The sequence below is a fragment of the Condylura cristata genome, unplaced genomic scaffold (assembly GCF_000260355.1).
Source record: "Condylura cristata isolate star-nosed mole 26May11 unplaced genomic scaffold, ConCri1.0 scaffold00016, whole genome shotgun sequence".
Taxonomy (NCBI): Eukaryota; Metazoa; Chordata; class Mammalia; order Eulipotyphla; family Talpidae; genus Condylura; species Condylura cristata.
In genome coordinates, this window is record NW_004567117.1 from 4,080,803 (window position 1) to 4,101,435 (window position 20,633).

General features: G+C 34.1%; 1 protein-coding gene across 1 annotated transcript in view; it reads left to right on the forward strand.

Moving 5' to 3' along the window:
* The first annotated feature begins 5,486 nt into the window (after positions 1-5,486).
* Positions 5,487-20,633, forward strand: part of PPP4R1 (protein phosphatase 4, regulatory subunit 1) — a 40,557-nt gene continuing 25,410 nt past the window's right edge. Inside the window, exons 1-8 of the mRNA XM_004683739.2 lie at positions 5,487-5,635; positions 6,500-6,606; positions 8,125-8,267; positions 8,721-8,867; positions 11,358-11,465; positions 11,890-11,955; positions 12,785-12,943; positions 17,424-17,551. Of these exons, the coding sequence (XP_004683796.2) occupies positions 5,487-5,635; positions 6,500-6,606; positions 8,125-8,267; positions 8,721-8,867; positions 11,358-11,465; positions 11,890-11,955; positions 12,785-12,943; positions 17,424-17,551 (1,007 nt within the window). The remainder of the gene's footprint in view (positions 5,636-6,499; positions 6,607-8,124; positions 8,268-8,720; positions 8,868-11,357; positions 11,466-11,889; positions 11,956-12,784; positions 12,944-17,423; positions 17,552-20,633) is intronic.

The window sequence follows — 20,633 nt, forward strand, 5'->3', positions numbered from 1 at the left end:
GGAGGGAGGGAAGGGCACCGTGCCTTGTGCAGCAATCTGCGCATACTCACAGCGCATAGAACACATTACATGACTATTGATCCATTTTCTTTAAACTAAAACTCGTGTTTTTTTTTTTTTAAAGATTTATTTATTTATTCATACAGAACTGGGGTACAGGCCAGAGGCCCAGGGGCGGTGAGAGGCTTCACCAGAGACAGAGTGGGAAACAGAACAGGCAGATCAACGAAGTACACTGCTGAGGGGAGCAGCGGGCGGGTCAGGAGATGTCTGCGGCGCCCTGTGGTCACCTCCCGGGAGGGGGGGATCGAACTCATGCGGAAGCGGCCTTAAATTCTCAGTGCTGTGCTTTAAACCCGCTGCGCCACCAGGGAGGGCCCTAAAACTCGTGTTTTAAGCTGAGATTCCTGCCCCGATGATGCCCACAGCAGTGCTGGACATTGATGTCATCAAATGTGCCAGGGTCAGTTTAGCCAGGAGGCTGATAACAAGTACTGGGGACTGAATGTGATGAATACCAGGAGCATTGATGTGATGGGCTGTTCTAGTGTCTAACCCATTATAAAGAGGTCTAGAGAAGAGACATAGAACATCTTCTTCACCATTCTCTCAGATCAATGGCCAGGGATCTGAAAAATAAAAGTGCTTATAGATTCAATTCCTATCTCTGTTTATTGACTTTTTGGTGTGATAGGCAGCATCAAGAATTGGCCTATTCCAATAATAATATTGCTTTGATGCCAACTATCACTCATTTTTTAAATTTCTATTTCCTGCACAGAATGTCATCCTAACGTGTTAATGTTTAAAAGCTTTACTGATTCCCTTATCACATTTCTTTGCATCAGAAATATGTATGTAAAGAAAATAGAAATTTTAATTTCCTTTGGCCATAAAAATGCTAAAACCTTTTTGTTTTAATGTTCATTTAATTAACCAGAAATGTATTACAAATGGTAAACAGTAAAATATGTATTGAATAGGTATCTTTTAGTGAAATGGATGAAGCTTTTAAAAAATAACTAACATAGTTTTTTGTGGATGAATATAATTTATTGTTAGAATGATTCAATATTTAGGATCATCTTCTACTTTTTAAAAAATATATATAAGCCCTGAGAAATGTTTTTGCTATGAATAAAGTGATGGAAAGGATTTGGTTAGCAGTACCACTAATTTTCTTGAAATTTTCCTACATCTTTACCAAAAATTACCTTCACTGAACAGTCTTTTTTTTTTATAATTGAAAAAACTCCCGACCTGTAAAAATATTTATTAGTTTTTAGAGAATTGGTCTCAATACTTTAATAGCATTTCTTTGGTTCCTTTTGACACTAGGATTTTGTTCTACCTTGAAGTAGTGAGTGCATCACAGTAACTTTGAGATTGAGACATGCCTGCCTTTGTTTAATGGATGGTGGCATATTATAAAATGGAAAACCTTAGATCCAAGCCCCCAGGCACATTTTTTTGGGATAGATTACTCCTGACAGTTGGGGCTGGAGAATTCCTTAAGATTTATGCAATCTGATTTACTTCGAGGAAAATCTCCTTGTACCTCAGAGGGCTTTGAAAACCCCAGTTTGCTCTAAACAGGAGATAATAGAACTTCTGTATTAGGGTGATGGGAAGTGGAAATAGATATAATACTTTCTAAAAATAGAATTTATAGTTCTAAGTACAATTAAAAAAATAACTCAGGGTTATTTGGAGACTGATGATAATTGGAAAATTATAAAGAAGAGCTGATTGTTTTAAAGATTAATTTGGATATTTTAATTTTCAGACTATAGGATATTGAGATAGAGATTGTGCAAAGTACCTGCATATATGAATGTGAAACTCAGAACAGTAGGAATCTGGGGCTTACCTGTTTTGTCAATGATAGTTGAAGCTATGAAAATGACTGAGCTTATCAATGGAAGAAGGTGTGTATGAGAACAAATGTAGAGGAAAACCACCTACAGAACAGGGCCATACAGAAGTAAGTCTAGCCCAGAAAGAAATACATAGAATGGTGTATTTTCAGCGAATCAAAGAAAATAGAAGGGGGAGGGTAGCAGTATAAGAGGGCCCATCATTAAGTGCTGTAGACAGTAGGTCTAAGAAGGGGCTCCTAATTTTGGTGAACTATTGTTAATCTTTGAGAAGAGAGTCAGAAGAGGAAAGAGAAATATGACAGATATTTGTTCTTTTTTTAAAAATTATTTATATTGAGGTAACATTGGTTTGCAACACTGCATATATTTTAGGGGTATGAATTTATACTTCTCCAAGTATATTAGCACACATCTTCCAACAGAGCCCAGTAATCTTTGATCACAGTCCTTTGAGGTACTTGTCTTAATGTGGGGTGAAGACTGCAAAAGGAAACTTCTTAAACTACCTTTAAGAAGCTTGATGTAAATAATCATTATGCAGAATAGCAAGCTTAAGTTCTAGATTCATTGGGTCAGGAAAAAGCAATGTAATCAAATTACCCTGTATAATTTTGTATTGTCTATAAAGTATGATACACCAGGCTATTTATATTAGAGCCCTATTTTCCCTCTAGGATTATAGCGTTGTTTCAGTAATGAGCCCTGACTGAGGTGGTCAGTGCTTAAAGGCCACACTGTTGGAAAAGTACATCTTTAGACAATGATGAGATGTTTCATTTTGAGAAGCAGGTAGGGCTTGGAACCACTTGAAGGAACAGCTGCTTCTTATGCTCTTAAGCATGGTCTTAAGGTACAGTGATGGTCAAGTACCCTTCTAAACCTATTCTCCCTTTCTTTTGCTCTTCTGGTTGCTGGCCCTTTATTTAGCACTGTAGAGTATATTAAATACATGTCTGATAGTAGCAAGTAGTAGAAATCAATTTTTTGAAAATTGCTATGGGACTTTGAAGAGGTTTGGACCATCTTCTGAAAGAATTGTAAGATTCAAAATCCTTATTGAGTGAGCATGAAATTGGCATGTGATCTTTCTGAGCATTGTTTAGGATAATTAGAAATGATACTTCTGATATTGATAACAGGTGGAATTAGAATTGTCTCCATTGAATTAGAATGTCAGACTCTTGAGGGACCAGGGCTTCGATTATCCCTACTCTTCTCCTCAGTCTTTGACAGCTAAGCATGCAGATCATTGGATGAGGAGTTAAAAGAAACCATTACCCTTTTAGAACGCCATGTAAAACAAATCTGGCTTGGTAAAGGCACCATGATATTTAATTTTTAAAAATGTGATGGTCTTAATGAAGCATACATGATCCCCAGAATTGTCTGTTTCGTAACTATAATTTGAATTTAACTAAGATGTTGGCTTTAAAAATATCAGCTAATTATGTGATTTCTCTAACCAGGTAAGGTGATTTTGCAAAATGGAGTGTTACCTTTTACTTATTTATTTTATTTGTTTTAAACATTTCTTTATGCATACAAAAACTGGGGTATAGGTCAGAGGTGCAGGGAGTGAGAGGATTCACCAAAGACAGAGTGTAGGGAGCAGAACAGACAAATAGACTGAAATACACTGCTAGGCGAGACAGGAGAGTCTGCTGCGCCATGTGGCTCAGCTCCCTGGCGGGTATCAACTCATGGTACAGTGGCTGTGGGTAGCTTCATCGTGCTGCTCTTAGCCCCTTACACCATCAGGGAGGCCTGGCATATTCATTTTTAGAAATTAGAAGGCTAACTTGATTTGGGTTGGTCATACTCCCTAACTCCTCCTTTTTCAATTCTGAATAAGTCACGTGCACCATCGATACTAAATTCCTTAATTTTCTAAGTCTAACGTGGCTCTCCTTGACTCCCTATATTTGGATTTCTTTGCTTAGAATGCCTTCTTCCTACTTGGTAAACAGTGTATCTTGTTAAGAGCAGGCTTTTTACACCCAGGGCAGACTTAGTATAGTTTTTAACAATACAAATCTGAATCCTTTTCAGTTACATTTAAGATAGTAAATTTACAGAGGAAGAGGGGGTTTTGGAATTCTGTGAGAATGGGTATAGTTTGCAAAGCATTTCAAAATGATCATTGTTTCTATGTGCTTTCTTTGTCATTTAAAAAATTTCAAGTAAAGTAGAGGTTGATTTTTTTTTTTGTTTTTTGATGAATTTGTAAAGCTTGAGTTGGTTACTCAGAAAGAACTAGGTACTGAAGTAGACAATTTTGTGATGTGAAATATTTTTCATCTCTCACAGTACTCCTTCCTGTCTTTGTTATGTCTGGTAACATGGCTGCTGCAGCTTGCTTCCTCTCTTTGCCTTTTTTTTTTTTCTTCCCCAATCTATTTGTGGCTTCCAATTTGCTTGTTGTATAGTAAAAAGTCAACTGATTACAACTCAAGAATTCTTCCAACCTCTAATTTTATGAACCAAATGTAGTTTTTCTTATTACAGAAAAATCTCTCAGACACAGGAAGTTATTTTCTATTAGCAAATGCAGAGAAACACAGTTTCTTGGTGATCTTGGTTAGGGGTTTTGATTTGAGGTCACCAGTGGGCACTACGTCTTAGTGCCCAGCCAGGATATAGACAGAGGAGGTAGCAGTCACGTCAGGTCTACACTGTCACCTTTGTATCCTCTGGAGGTTGCATTTTCGATCCCAGTCCTGGTATACAAGCCAGTTTTTGCATATATTCTCCTTTAGTAAGCTTCAGTTTCTTTACCTTCTTAAAATGAGTTAATGACAGAACCTACTTCATTCAACTGTTTCAAGAACCAAACCAAATGATGCATTCCAGTGCTTTTATGTTAATGAGATGGTGCGTGTTGATGGTTTTGTGTAGATAACTTAGCACCTTCCTTGACATAATGAATCAGAATGCTTATACCATAAAACAAAGAAACTTGACCATGGAAAAGGAAAAAAGGATTTTCTTAAACTTAACTGTGGCATGATTTTCTTTTTTGTTCAAAGGACTTTCTTTAATATTTTGTCATAGTGTTTGTATGCTGGTGATGATGTCTCAGCTTTTAAATATCTGAAAGTATTTCACCTTTGTATTTAAAAGATACATATTTGGAGATAATTGTTAAGATATCTATACTGGGATAGAGTTGCGGGTTAGATAGGGCTTCACTGTCTTCTGACTTGTGCTATCTCTGGCAAGAAGTCTGTTCTAATCTCTTTATCTTTATTGTTCTCTTTATAAATGTGAGTCTTCCTCTGCATTACAGCATACTTGATCTTTTGTTTACTTATAAGTTGTTGGTGTTCTGATTATTTAAATTCAGGTCTCTGATCACTGTTTTCTGATAATTCTGTTCTGGGGTCACCTCATGTTGAGTGTCTATAGCCTCAGATCCCTTGGTAATCAGAAGAAACCTGTACCAAAAAAGGAGAGGAAGCACCCTTCAATTATATGACTTCTGAATTCTAAGAGTCCCTTGTCATTCTTTTTACCAGCCTAGTAAACATTTATGGCAGTTTTACTTAAGCTGCCTCAAATAAGCAAGGGGTGCTTTTTAGTTTCAAGGTGTTATAAGAAGTATTTCTGATGTCTCTGATAGTTGGTGTGGATGACTACAGCTCAGAGTCTGATGTGATTATTATACCTTCAGCCCTGGACTTTGTCTCACAAGATGAAATGTTGACGCCACTGGGGAGATTGGACAAGTATGCTGCAAGTGAGAACATATTTAACAGGTATTGCGTATTTCTCTTCATTTCACTAAAAGTGAAAGCATGTTTTTTATTGTCAATTTCAATAGGGAAAATGGTGTTATTAATCTGTGAGGCATCAAGCTTTAATTCTCATCACCATAGCCTCTTTTATAATTGTTTATTCCTTGGTCCTAGTTATTATACAACACTCTTTGCTTTTTTGGCTAAAAAATAAATTTCTTTTTTGCTATTAGGCATAATTTTGATATTTGTATAAATTGACTACTGAGGAATAATAGTCTTTCAACAAAGGATGTTGTATATCATCTGTTGATAATGTGTACTGTTGTACTTACGGTGTGCTAGGTGGTAATGTTCAAGCCCAAAGGGACACAGTGGTAACTGGGAGCTAACACTTCTCCTGATACATTATTTCTCTAGCTATGGTGCCCAAACCCACCTGTATCAGACTTTTCTGGGAAATCAAAAGTTCCTTGCTCAAATTTTTGAGTATCAATATTGGAAACTTAAATTGGTATGGTTTTATATATATATATATATATATATATATATATGTATGTATGTATGTATGTATGTATGTGTATATATAAATAATATGCTGTTTTGTTAATGAAGAACATTTTCCCATTATTATATAACTTCCAAATAAATTTTCACTGACCTGAAAAATTTGTCAAATCGGTTAGATAAAGGTGAAATATATTTTGATATCTGTTCAGTCTCATCTTTGTAAAATAAATTCCACATTGATATTTGTCCTTTGGACTTTTTAATATATGCTATGGAATATGTTTTTTAAATTTCCTTTATATTTTGAAATTATAAATACTAGCTATTGATGCCACTGAACACTAAATAATTTTATAATTTTATTTTTCTGTGCAGACAAATGGTGGCCCGGAGTTTGCTGGATACATTGAGGGAAGTCTGCGATGATGAAAGAGATTGTATTGCTGTTTTGGAAAGAATTAACAGATTAGCTGATGATTCAGGTATATATGTTTATGCAAAGAAAGTATACTTCCTCTTTTTCCACACAGGGTTCTCTTATCAAATATGTCTTTTTAAAGCTAGTGAAAATTTCAGTGTGATGTGAAGTCTATTAATAATAAGAAAATAAAAATCTGTTATTAAGATCTGAATATTTCCTAGTAGGCCCATTTATTTTAGTTTTGGAAATTTCTCATCAGAAAGATGGTAATAAAAACATTGTTCTGCACCATATACATGAATAATTTAGGATTAATAAAAGTTTTAAGAATAATTTTCAGTAAATTAAAAGGGGTGGTTGACATGGGGTATAAGTGCTTTTAAGCATATATAAAGTGCTTTTTTTTGGTTTACATGCTCAGCAAGTTTTATTAATACCTATTTCTTGAAATCTAAAGTTCCTCTGGATACACATGTGCATACTTACCTTAAGGAAACTTTAAAAATCGTTAGTACCAAAGTCTGATTAGGTCTAATGTATTGATAATCTTTCAGTCATATATACATGTTTGTCACTTTTCATATCTCTGTGAGTTGGCTCTTTGTATCCTTTCTTGTATTCATTTGAACAGTGAGTTCTCAGTATATTTTAGTTATTAATACTTTGTTGTACATGTATTTTCTGAAGCTATTTTTTCTTTTAGTTTATTATGGCATTTTTTGTTTATAAGAAGTATTTGTACAGTGAAATTAGTTATCTTTTAGTTAGTTTTAGGCTTTTTTGTATGTTGAACGGTCTTTGTACCTCAAGATTAAACCTGCTTGGTGTTTATTTATTTATAGCTTGTTTTAAAAATGTTATCTTTCAGTGTTTTTGATGTTTGGGGGGAAATTTGATACTTTAATTCACCTAGAATTTTTGTATAGTGTGTGTGTCATGTTAATTTTCTCACACTTTAGATTTCTCTCCTAGCTGATTGCTCTACCATTATTTACTGGCTTAGTCATCCTTTCAAAAATCCAGTATTTCAAATGCCAAATAAGTCACATTTAAAATTTGCCATATAAACTTGATAAGACTTTTCAGGTTTTTCTTCCCTCCGCATCTTTTGGTCTCCTTTAAATGTTTACCTTTATGTGCACTTTAATGTTTGCCTTTTAAATGTTGTTTGCACATCCTTTATTCCCTAATGACATTTAGATTAGGGACTAGTCCTTGTCCTAGGAGGTCCTTAAATAGTAAAAATTTATAGATACTACATTAATATAGTTGATGTGTGAATACTTAGTCCAGGTACAGCATGGTATGTTGCAGAAAATGAATAAATTCACTAATTAAAGGAGATAGCTTAAATAGTGCATATGCAAGCTTGGAATGGGGTAATTGCTTTCATTCATGAGGTTTAGCTCATGGATATATGATTGTGAAAAGAATTCTAGAGTTAGGAAAATATTTTGTAAACCTTTTTTATGCTAAAAATGAACATCCAAAAAGTTCTTCTATGAGATTCGAAGCTGAGACAAAAGATGTGGTTACTGTGGGAAAATAATGTTTACTCACATTTCTATTATTTCAATAGAACCAACTGTGAGAGCAGAGCTGATGGAACAGGTGCCCCATATTGCATTGTTTTGTCAAGAAAACCGGCCTTCAATCCCTTATGCTTTTTCCAAATACTTACTACCCATTGTGGTTAGATATCTCGCAGATCAGAATAATCAGGTAAGAGTGCTGTGTACATGTTCTTAGTAGAAACTGACTTAGTGTGGTTTATGTAGCATGGCCTATCCTTGTTTGGTCTTATCTGAATGTTTTTTCCTCACTGACTGCACTCTGCTTTTCAAAATGACTATTATTGAAAATGACAGAATGATAAGATTGTTGAGAGCTTGGCAAATCCGGGAGGTCTATCCTTAATACTATTAGTATAAAAATTATGCCTAGTAATTATCTTCTTTCTTCCAACCCTCATTGTTAATAGGATTAGCTTTTCTGTTTCACTTAATCTGTTAATAAAATAAAAAAAAGACACAAACCTTTATTTCCAAGGTTTTGACATTTATGAATACCTTGCAGTTGAGATGAAAAGTCTTCAGGTGCGTGAAACTCAAGTAATAGAGGTTTGTTATATTATGTAAATACTTTGTTTATACTGTAGTTATGTTTTTTCCATAGGTAAGAAAAACAAGCCAGGCCGCTTTGCTGGCTCTTTTGGAGCAGGAGCTAATTGAGAGATTAGATGTGGAAACCAAAGTGTGCCCTGTCCTCATAGAGCTAACTGCCCCAGATAGCAACGACGATGTGAAAACAGAAGCTGTGGCTGTAAGTAGATGCATTTTTTTTCAATTTAGATAAAAATTGATCACTGTTTCTAACTTAACAGAAAGTGTTCATTCAGTGTTAGATGCTACATTATATGTTATATGCTACATTATATATTATAGGGTTTAGAAAGGGACATAGACTTAACAGGAAAAAAGTATATCTTCTGTGGCCTCCATAAGATGCTGAGCACCTTAGATTGCTCTATCACTGGGCTCTGCAGCCCAGGATATTCAGCAAAAAGATAAAATACAACTAAAATCGTGTCAAAATGAAAAAATAAGATGGGAGTCCTAACTAGTACATTTAAAAACACAGACACCAAAAACATTGTATTGAATGATGAAATACTTGAACCCCTTCTGTTGCTGTGAAATACTTTTATAGGCAACTGTATAAAAAAAAAAAAAAGACTTGCTTTTTACAGTGGTCATTGCGGGAAACAGTGTGGTCTTAGGGAAAAGGATATTACCTACAATATGATAAAAATTATTATAACTATTACAACAGTATACAAATTAAATCTTTTTTTGAGCATAATAAAGTGTAATAAGGTTTCTGGTTCTTTTAATATGTTTAGCAAATATACTGAGCTATTTGATACTTAAAAACCACCATAACTAGAGCATGAATTAGAGTATAGTAATAGCTGTTGCAGTTGACATGGTTCCTGAGTTCAGAGAGTAAGAACTTTGATAACAAATTAGAAACCTGATAAATCCACCTGAAAATTTATTCATATCTACTTGGATAGTGAGAATTTACTTTATAAAACAAAATAACATAATTGCATCTCTGTCATTATGGGAAAAAAAAACTTGCTCCAAAATTGTTTCATGTTTCTGGATCATTAGTGGAACGAGTTAAATCATCTCTTTACTCCCTTTTCCTTGGAAATTCCTTGATTTCATTATCTTACAGATATTCAGGTACCAGTTGGTAACTTTACTTTTTTCAGTATTATTTTATTGAAATAAAAGTCACATGAAATAAATTTAAAGTGTACAATTAAGCAGCATATTTAGTATATTCATAATGTACTAAATGTACAGCTACTATCTCTTATAAGTATACATATACATTCTAAATTTCCTCAGTTTGTCGATTTACAAAAGTTAGTTTGGGCATAATTACTGGTTTAAATTGAGTAGAGTTTAACTTCCTTTATTATAATTTTTTATTGAATTTAACATTTGTAAAACGCAATTAAAATAAGACTATATCTACCACTAGGATAAAACTCATGAGCCTGTTAAAATTGGTTTGTCATCTTTTGCATTCCCCGACTTCAGTTTTTCTCTGACTTAATTCATTCAAATTTTATTACGCTAGATTACTAATACATTATAATTTTGGATCTGTAGGTAGGCTTGGAAATGGCTTAGAAACAGTATGGACTCAACAAAATAATTCTGACTTTGGATTCCAAGAGATTGTTTGTTGTGTTGTCTCCAGTTTTGAGGTCGCTTGAGTTTTTAGTAGAGATTATGTTGAATTTGTAGATGAATATGGGGAGAATTGCCAGCCTGACAATCCATTTATAGAGTGAATTGCTCAATTTCTTTCTTTGATTTAACTGATCTTTTTTTTTTGTAATTTTCAGCCTATTGAAAGTATGTGTTTTAACACTTGTGAAATGATCCTGTTTTTAAATGTTTTAGGTTGCTCATTGCTAATTTATAAAAATACATTTGATTTTTCCATGTATATCTTGCAGAATTCCTAAACTCATTTATTTCTGATAGTGGCTTTTTTGTAGAAAGAAAATCATGTCATATGTAACTGTTTTTCTTTCTTGTCTTATTTGTATGGTTTAGGTGTGGGTATACTGGATAAATGGCAGACTGTCAGATTTTTTTTTCTATTATCTGGGAAGAGAGATTTATTTAAATGATACTGGTTTTCAATATCAGTTTTGAAACAGTTTAATCCTCACTAATACTGGTATTGCATTAACTGAAGTGTATGTATATAAGAAGTACAGCCTTGTGTTCCTCAGAACCATTGTGGATTAAGGACTCAATTCAGTATGCTTTAGTTTCAGTTAAAATGGTTCCTTTGCAAGGAGAGGACTATATCTGTATTGAGTTTTCCTTAGTAATACGTATTAAACTTAGTAATTCTATTAAAAATTATCTTTTTATAGATAATCTTTCTGGGTTATATAAACCCATATCCTTCTAATAATGTTTTCCTTTGAACAGTTAATATTGATTATCTTATTGGGAAAAATACAGGGTTTCTTGCTTTTAAAGTTATCAGGCAAAATTTTAATAAGATTGAAATCACAGGCAAAAAATGTAATTTCTGGGGTTTTTTCTGGGTTTACTGTGTATTTAGTAGTTATTGGTTGACTGTATTGGCGGTAGTTAGTGCCCTTTTTTTTTTTCAACTTAAATGAGTTGAACTTTGTGTGTGTGTGATATGTGCAGAATGATGCCAATGTCTTAGTTTGAAGATATTTTCAGTATGTTTTTATTCTTATTTTAGATAATGTGCAAAATGGCTCCCATGGTTGGGAAGGACATTACAGAACGTCTTATCCTCCCTAGGTTTTGTGAGATGTGCTGTGATTGCAGGATGTTTCATGTTCGAAAGGTATTTTTAGTCTTTTTTTTCCTGTTAGAAACACAAGTTATAGTGCTATGTATTGATGTGTGACAATTAAAATACTGCTTTTTAAGAACCCTACATGTAATACTTTGGGTTTTTAATTTTTTTTTAATTTTATTGATTTATTTCTGGGTAGAAGAACTGGGGTGCAGGCCAGAGGTGTGGGGTGTGAAAGGATTCACCAGAGACAGAATGGGGGGCAGAATAAGCAAATCTTCTGAATACACTGACGAGGGATCAGTGGTGAATCAGGAGAGGTCTGCTGCGCCATGTTGACTTTACTCCCTGGCCAGGGATTGACCTCAGATCAATCAGGTAGGCCCTCGTGGTGTAGCACTGAAAACCCCTAGGCTGCCAGGGAGGCCCTATGTGCAGTACTTTGAAATGTCAGTGATGCTTTTGTTTACAGGTCTGTGCTGCCAATTTTGGAGATATCTGCAGTGTAGTAGGCCAGCAAGCTACTGAGGAAATGTTGGTAAGTATTACAGAAATAAGGCAGGGATAAAGAAGCAAGCAATGCAGTATGAAGTTTGATATGCAGAATGCATATTCATCCCCCAAATCTTACTAAAACAATCCCATTAGTATAAACCAGAGCGATGAATGACTTTGACTTATCTTTCTGTGCACTTTAATAAGGACAGTTTTACCGAAAATGTAGCTATGTGGTAAGAATCAGTGATCCACCTTTGCTGCTCCCAGTTAAGCAATTTTTAGTCATTCAGTTGACTATTTGATTTTTTGCAGTCCTTAAATACTTTAGTGACATTATCTACAGCAGGTTATTTTTAAATGGTTAGTACATAAGAGAGACATACTTCAATGTACAGTTAGCATACTTGAATTATGTCTGAAATCATCTGTTATGCAAAACAATTAATTTAAAACTTATTTATTTATGCATTCAAGAACTGAGGTACAGGCCAGCAGTGTGGGGGTTAAGAAGATCCACCAGAGACACAGTGGGGAGCAGAACAGTCCTATCTACTGAAATACGTTTCTGAGGGGAGCAGTGGGCAAGACAGGAAAGGGCCCACCAGGGAGTCCCTCAAATAATTAAGTTTTAGATTCAAACTGTTGGATAACATTTAAGTTATATTGGTTAGGAGTGTTTTTTTGCTTTCCTGTAGTTTTTGGAACTGGATATTATTTATTTAAAGTTATTATGTATTAATACTAAATAGGTCTTTCACATTTTGTCAAGGAATTAGAATGTTTTAAAACATCATGGAAGTAGAAATTGAAATATAAATAATTAAAAGAAATCTACCTGCCTGCCTAACCAAATACTCTCTCCTGTATAGTTGCCCAGGTTTTTCCAACTTTGTTCTGATAATGTATGGGGAGTCCGGAAGGCATGTGCTGAATGCTTCATGGCAGTTTCATGTGCAACATGTCAAGAAATCCGACGAACTAAATTATCAGCTCTGTTTATTAATTTGATCAGTGATCCTTCACGTTGGGTAATGTTTTAACTACCATCTTTACAGAGTAATACATTTTATAGTTAATAGAATTTTTATTTCATAATTTAAGAAATAATTTCTAGCTTAAGATTTTAACACTTAGGAGTAGACACACTATCTTTTTCTTACCTGGACAAATATAAATAATGTTCATATTCATTCTATTAATGTGATGTCATTTATTGATTTACAGATATAGATCAAACCTTCATCCCTGGGATAAGTCTCCCTTGCCATAGTGTAATTAATCTTTATATGTTGCTGATTGAGTTTGCTAGTTTTTGTTAAGTGTTTTTATATCCAAGGTATTAATAGCCCTATAAATTGGGGGAAATCTGTAAAGAATTGGTATTCCCTTAAATATTTAGTAGAATTCAGCAAGGAATTCTATGGGACCTGGGCTTTTCTTCATGGGTAGTTTTATTATTACTGATCTAAATCTTCATTTGTTACAGGTCTATTTAGATTATCTATTTAGTTTCATTGGTTTACGTCTTTAAAGGGATTTGTCCATTTCATCTGAATGATTTAACTTGTTGGTATATGGATCATATAATGTAGTATTTATAATCTTTTTATGACTATAAGGTCAGCAGTGATGTCCTTTTTTCTGGTTCTAGTAATTTGACCCCTATCTCTCTGTTTCTTAGCCAATCTGCTAAAGATTTGTTTTTTTTTTCTTTTTTTAAACTTTTTAAAGCTTTTGGTTTCTTGATTTTCTTCATATTTCTTCTGTTTCGTTAATTTCTACTTTATTATTATGTATCTTTACATGTTAATATGTAGGTACATAATTTTCACTGATATGCTTGCTTTCAGTACTATTTGTTCTTTTTTCCCCTGGTGTCTTGAAGTGGTGGAAGTTTAGGTAATTAACTTGAGATCTTCTTTCTTTAAATTACCATGTAGTGTATCTTTACCTTAAAGAATTTCCTTTTCTAGTTCTTCATTTTTCCTCATTTCACTTATGTTAATGAATTTAATTTTTTTTATATTTTATATATATTTTACATCATTGTCCTTATTGTCCTTTTTTTTTTTTTTTTAACAACATTTGCTTTCTTTTCACAGGTATAGTCCCTATAGAATTTCCACCACCAGTTCACCTGTGCTCCATCACCATAGTCCCTTGTGTTCTTCCTGCCCTCTCTTTGGTCTCTTTTCCTCCCCCTTTCCTGCAGTATCTTTCATTCATAGTTGTCTCTTTATTGTTGTTTTATTTTGTTGTTTTTTGTTATTTTTTTCCCTGTGGTCCCTCATTTGTTCCCCTATGCTCCTATAAGTGAAACCATCTGATATTTTTCTTTTTCTGACTGATTTCACTGAGTATAATCCCTTCTACTTCCATCCATGTTCCTACAAATGGCACTAGCTTATCTTTTTTGATTACTGATGTGTATATGTACCACATCTTCTTGTTCCAGTCATCTGTTTGGGGCATTTGGGTTGTTTCCACTTCTTACCTATAAGTAGTGCTGCAGTAGACATAGGGGTGCTGGTGTCCTTTTGACCATTAATGTTTTTATGTCCTTTGGGTAAGTCCCTACTAGGTGTAGAATTGCTGGTTAGTATGGTATCTTCATTTTGAGTAGTTTGAGGAACTGCCACACAGCTTTCCATAGTGGTTACACCAGTTTGCATTCCCACCAGCAGTGTAGGAGAGTTTCATTTTCACCACATCCTTGCCGCCATTTGTTGTTGCTTACACCTTACTGGTGTAAGGTGGCATCTCATTGTAGTTTCGATTTGCATTTCCCTGATTATGAGAGATGGTGAACATTTTTTCATATATCTGTTGACCATTTGCATTTCCTCTTTGGAGAAGTGTCTTTTCAGTTCTGCCCATTTTTTTGGTGGATTGTTTACTTTTTTGTTGTTGTTGAGTTGTGTGAGTTTCTTTGCATCTTTATGATTAGTCCCTTATCAGTTGTATAGAGTGCAAAAATTTTCTCACAATCGGTAGTGTGTCTCTTTGTTTGGGTTAATGTCTTTTGCTATACAGAAGCTTTCTAATTTGATGTAATTTCCAGCTGTTTTTTTCTTCCTTCACTTTCTTTGCTTTGGGGGATGAGTCTTTAAAGATATCATACAATACTGTGCATGTTTTAGGAGTACAGGGCCATACCTCTTTGATGTATATTGCCATACTATACCTGTCACTGAAATACTAGTTATTTCACCACAATCCATTGAACCCCCTCTGCTCTTTATCTTACTTAGCATATTTCCCTACAGTTCCATCCATGTTGCTCCAAGTAGCAGCATTCTTCTTTTTTTTAAATAGCTGCGTAGTGTTCCATTGTAAATCTTTACCACATCTTAATAATGTACTCATCCATTGCCTCTTACCATGGCTGTTGAAAATAGCGCTGCAATGAACACAGAAATTCATATATCTTTTTAAATTAGTGTTTTCATATACTCTGGGTAGATAACAACTAGGAGTGGAATAGCTGCTAATGATAGCTCTATCATAGAGCTAATGATAGCTCTATTTTTAATATTTTGAGAATCTGCCATACTGTTTTCCATAGAAGCTAGACCAGTTTACATTCCTATTAGACAGAACATAAGGGCTCTTATTTCTCCACATTCTTGCCAATACTTGTTTTCAGTTTTTTTCCCCCACAGGTGTGAAATGATATTTCATTATGGTTTTGATTTGCATATCCATGATAAAAAGTGATGATGAGTGTTTTTTCTTCTGCCCTTTGGCTGTCTTTATATCTTCTTTGGATGTCTATACAGCTCTCCTTTCCATTTTTTTTATTGGATTATTTGTTGTTGTTTTTTGTTGTTGTTCTTGTTGAGTTGAATCAGTTCTCTGTGAATTCTGATATTAATCTCTTGTGTGAGGTAGGATATGCAGATATTTTCTCCCATCCCGGTAGATATCTTTTTGTTTTAATGATACTGTGTTTCCCTTTGCAAAAACGTTTCTGTTTGTTAGAATTGCAGTTTGTAATTGACTTTTACCTTAAAGAATTTCCTTTAATTATCAGGTGTGTCTGCTGAAAACAGATTCTCAGGTTGTTTATCTGGAACTGTATTTTTTCTTCATTTTTCAAAGGTGACTTTGCTGGGTGTAGGATTCCAGGGTTAATAGTTGTTTACTGTGAGCTCTTTAAATAATAGCTATTCTACCTTACCGCCTCTGTTGAGAAGTCAGAGGGTTCCCGTATAACTGATGTGTCACTTTCCTTGTGCTGCCTTCACAATTTTCTTTTCACTTTTGACTCATCATTTTTACTATGTATTTTTAAATTTCTTTTCTCCTACTTGAGACTGCTTCTTGGATGTGTATGTAAGTTTTTTAAAAAATAATGTAGGGGTATGATATAAAGTAAAATTCTGAAACCACCTTTTTTTTTTTTTAAGATTTATTTATTTATGCATACAGAACTGGTGTGCAGGCCAGAGGTTCAGGGGTCATGAGAGGATTCACCAGAGATAGAGTAGGGAGCAGAACAGACAGATGGACAAAGTACACTGCTGAGGGGAGCAGTGGGTGTGTCAGGAGAGGTCTGCTGCATCATGTGGATCACCTCCGGGGCCGGGGATCAAACTCATACTGAAGCGACTGTGGCTTGCTTTGCAGTGTTGCTCTTTAACCCACTGTGCCACCAGGGAGGGCTTGAAACCTTTTTTTAAACTTAATTCACTAATAATTGTACATATTTTTCCAGATTTTTGTAAAATATTTTATCAATGTTATATTTCTAGTAAGTATGTTTATGGTTGTGGTATGTCTGCCTTGCTTCCATATAATAAGGAAATATAGACTTTCCTACCTAAAAATAAAAAGTATATTTATCATGTTTTATTGATTTTGTTACTTTATATGTATCTTTGACAGTTTTTAGCTTTCATTATTTTTATTATTGAAATTATAACAGGATTATATTTAGTTTTGTCCTGTGCAAATGTTTTATAGAATCCTATATATTCAAGGGACATCCCTGGTGGTGCAGCAGGTTAAAGTGCAGCACTATGAAGCTATCTGCAGCCACTGCAGCATGAATTTGATCCCCAGCCAGGGAGGTGACCCACATGGTGCAGCAGACCTCTCCGGTCTTGCCCACTGCTCCCCTCAGCAGTTACTTCAGTACATCTGCCTATGCTTCTCCCCACTCTGTCTCTGGTAAATCCTCTAGCCACCCACACCTCTGGCCTGTACCCCATTTCTTCTGTGCATAAATAAATCTTTAAACAAAAGAAAAAGACTCCTATGTTCAAATTTTCATTGCGTAAATAATCAAACTATGATTAAAAAAATCTTTGAAGTAACAGCGAAAATCCTTTCTAAAGAAATTTTAAATCCTAGCTGAAGAATGCCTGTAGTTCTGAATGTGGGTTTCTTTTAGAAAAAATAACTATTATCTAAAATATATATTGGTATTTGGAAGATAGATTGTTGATAACCCCTTATTTTTATGCTTCATTACTGGTTTTTTGTTTTTGTTTTTTTTCTTCCTAGGTTCGCCAAGCAGCTTTTCAGTCTCTGGGACCTTTCATATCTACTTTTGCAAATCCATCTAGCTCAGGACAGTATTTTAAAGAAGAAAGCAAGAGTTCAGAAGATGTATCAGTAGAAGACAAAAATAGGTATAATTTAAAACTTTGCTTTCCAGTTTTACTACTTGACAATTTTACAATAATTGTTCCTTTTGGAGGGTTAATTTCTCATAAATATAAAAGTTGGTAAATTTTTACAGTGGTTTAAGTAAGTTTGTTGAATGTCTCTTCAATTTGAATGTCTCTTCAATGAGTTATATATGAAATAAGCTTGATGCCTGGCAAACAGAAACCTAGGAATGGTAGATTTAATCTTATGTTAATAAGTTCAATGAATAACTCTTTTACCTAGTAAACCATCTCTTGACACAGTATACAAAATTATACACTGAATATAGTTTGGTTTTTAAAGAGTAAAACTTGAGTGTTCATTTTAGTATATAGTCCATTTCTTACTATAATTTTTCTCTTCAGTCAGTTAATTCGTGGATCTTGGTTCTTTGTTTACAAAATGATGATTATAATCTCTTAATTCAGGGGGAAAGTATTTTCACAATAAGCAGCAGATTAGTGTACTTTTAACTAGTGTACTTATTAACTAGAGTATCAATGTTAGTTATATTAATCAAATAGGACAGCTACATTTTAAAAGAAAGCGTAAAAAGGCAACTTTTTATTTTTGAATTTTTTGCATTAAAGCATTTCGATTGAGTTTTAGTTTTTAAATTTTATTATAATATATACTCAGGGAAAAAAAATGACTCAAACGAAAAACGATGGAAAGTATGCACAAACTCTTACAGTTAAACATTTGAAATAATTTAAAACGTTTTTGGAACATCCCTGCTATAATGCTTGAGTTGCCATAGTGTCTTGTCCCTCCCTTGTCATGATGCTAATGGACATTTTCTTCTGTAGGTCTTGATACTGTGATATTTGCTTTCTTGGTGTTTTGATTTGGCAGTTCTTCCTTTCTTCTCTGCTGCCTTGTTTTACCTTTTTGCCCGTTCTCCTACTGTCCTGCTGAATAGCCAAACAAACCTGAGGTACTGTTTTTTGTAAAGGAAGAAAAATCACTCTAAACCTATCTTCCTAGCAAGCAAATTCTGTCAGTTCTTTTGAAAACAGCTGCTGTAAGGAGTTTGACAAAAAAGATGGGGGGAGGGGTGGGTGTTTCATTTTTTAAGTCATTCTACCTTTCCCACTATCTAATTGTACAAAGACTTAATGTAACTGATTTGTTTTTAAATTTCGAATAAGTCTAGTAAGTGAAAAAATAAATTTACAGAAAATTTTATAGGACAGGGGTTAACATGCTTCTGAAAAAGGCCAGCTTATAAATACTTTTGATCTGTCAAAATTAATTAACTGCTTTTGCAGTGTAAAAGCAGCCATGGACAGTATATAAAACAGATGGGCTTGGCTGTGTTTCAGTAAAACTTAACTGACAAAACAGTTGATGTGGCTGTCATGGTTGTTAGTTTGCTGACCTTGGTGTTGTATGTTATTGGAAGAGCTATTTATAGTAAATTTAGTCTTTAAAAAAAGACCTAATTCCTCTTCCATTGTAATGAAGTATGTTTTAATGTCAAATCAGTACTATTTGTACTGTTGAATTTTTCAACATGTTTATTAGACTTTATTAGATTATAGTAGTGGTATATAGTAGAGAGAAGAGGGATTTCCTGGTTAAGGAAGGAGTTGCCTTAAGTATTGTAAAATCTTTTGTACTGAAAGTTTATATCATAACTTCAAAAAGAGTAATCCTGTATTAATCTCAGAACGATTAATCTATTTGCACCCTCTTAAATTCTGCTTTGACTTTTGTTTTAAGCTCCTTTAAACTTTTTTTTATTAAAGATTGATTATTTGCACAAAATTTAATTGAGCACCTACTATGAACCAGCTTCTATATACAGAATTACAGAACTTGGTTCCTATTTTTAAGGTTCTCTTAGTTTCCTGGAATTCATATTTTTCAACCAAATATCTTAGAAAACATTTTTCACCCCACAATATATTTCTACTGCTATTTAATATGCGGTATGTGAAGTAATCCTGAAAAACACGTAATATGTTTCAAGTATTTATTGGTAAGAAGCCTCTGGCCTTATATATGAAATTTATCTTTCACTCACCCTATACCAAGCTATTAGTGCATCTTTGAAAGCTTAATAAAGGTTAATCCTATAAACAGAATTAAACACTCAAATGTACATTTTTTAAAATTTTATAAAGTTCTCTCTAGTTCATCATCATACTAGCTGATATATTATTTGCTGAATATACTCTTCTTCTGGTTCTTCCTGCTTTCTGTTTGGGAAGCTGTTTTGACAGTTTGCTGTCTCTTGACTCCACGAATCTTTTCCTCACTTCTCCAGGAAATAGAAAGCCTTTGTGTCATTGCTGTCACATCCCGGCAATAAGAACACTGAATTTTTAATTTTATCTTTCTAATTGTGTTTACGTTATACATAAACGTATACACTCTAGCCTTAGTCTATCACATTTTGTAGCCTAATTTTTTAACCTTTGTTTACACTAACACCTTCACTGAATCTTGGTACACACTCTTCATATAATAAATCTTAAATGGATTATTTCTAAGAAAATAAAGGGTTTACTGTCAAAAGTCTTAATTAACTGAACGAATATGCTACTTTTGTTAGAGGAATGCTAACTATATGAAGGCAAAATTAATTGTTACTAGCAAAAATTGGGAAGTATTTCATCTAATGTTAAAACTTCATTTTTTGAGTTCAGAGTAATTGAGATGTGTGTTAGAGGGTTTCTTTGCATTCATCTCAGGATAAAGTACTTCTTTAACCAGATCTTCCTTTGGTCATTTTCTCCTTGGAATACATGTACTTAATTTTCTTTTTTTTTTTTTTTCCTAAGATTTATTTATGCATACAGAACTGGCCAGAGGTGCAGGGACAGTGAAAGGATTGAAAGACAGAGTGGAAAGCAGAACAGGCAGATTGACAAAGTACACTGCTGAGGGGAGCAGGAGGCGGGTCAGGAGAGGGCTGTGCCATGTGGATCACCTCCGGGGCTGGAGATTGAACTTGCACTGAAGCTGCGGCTAGCTTGCAGTGCTGTGCTTTAAAACGTTGTGCCACCAGGGAGGGCCTATGTACTTAATTTTCTAGCCCCTTTCTAGTCAGGAACT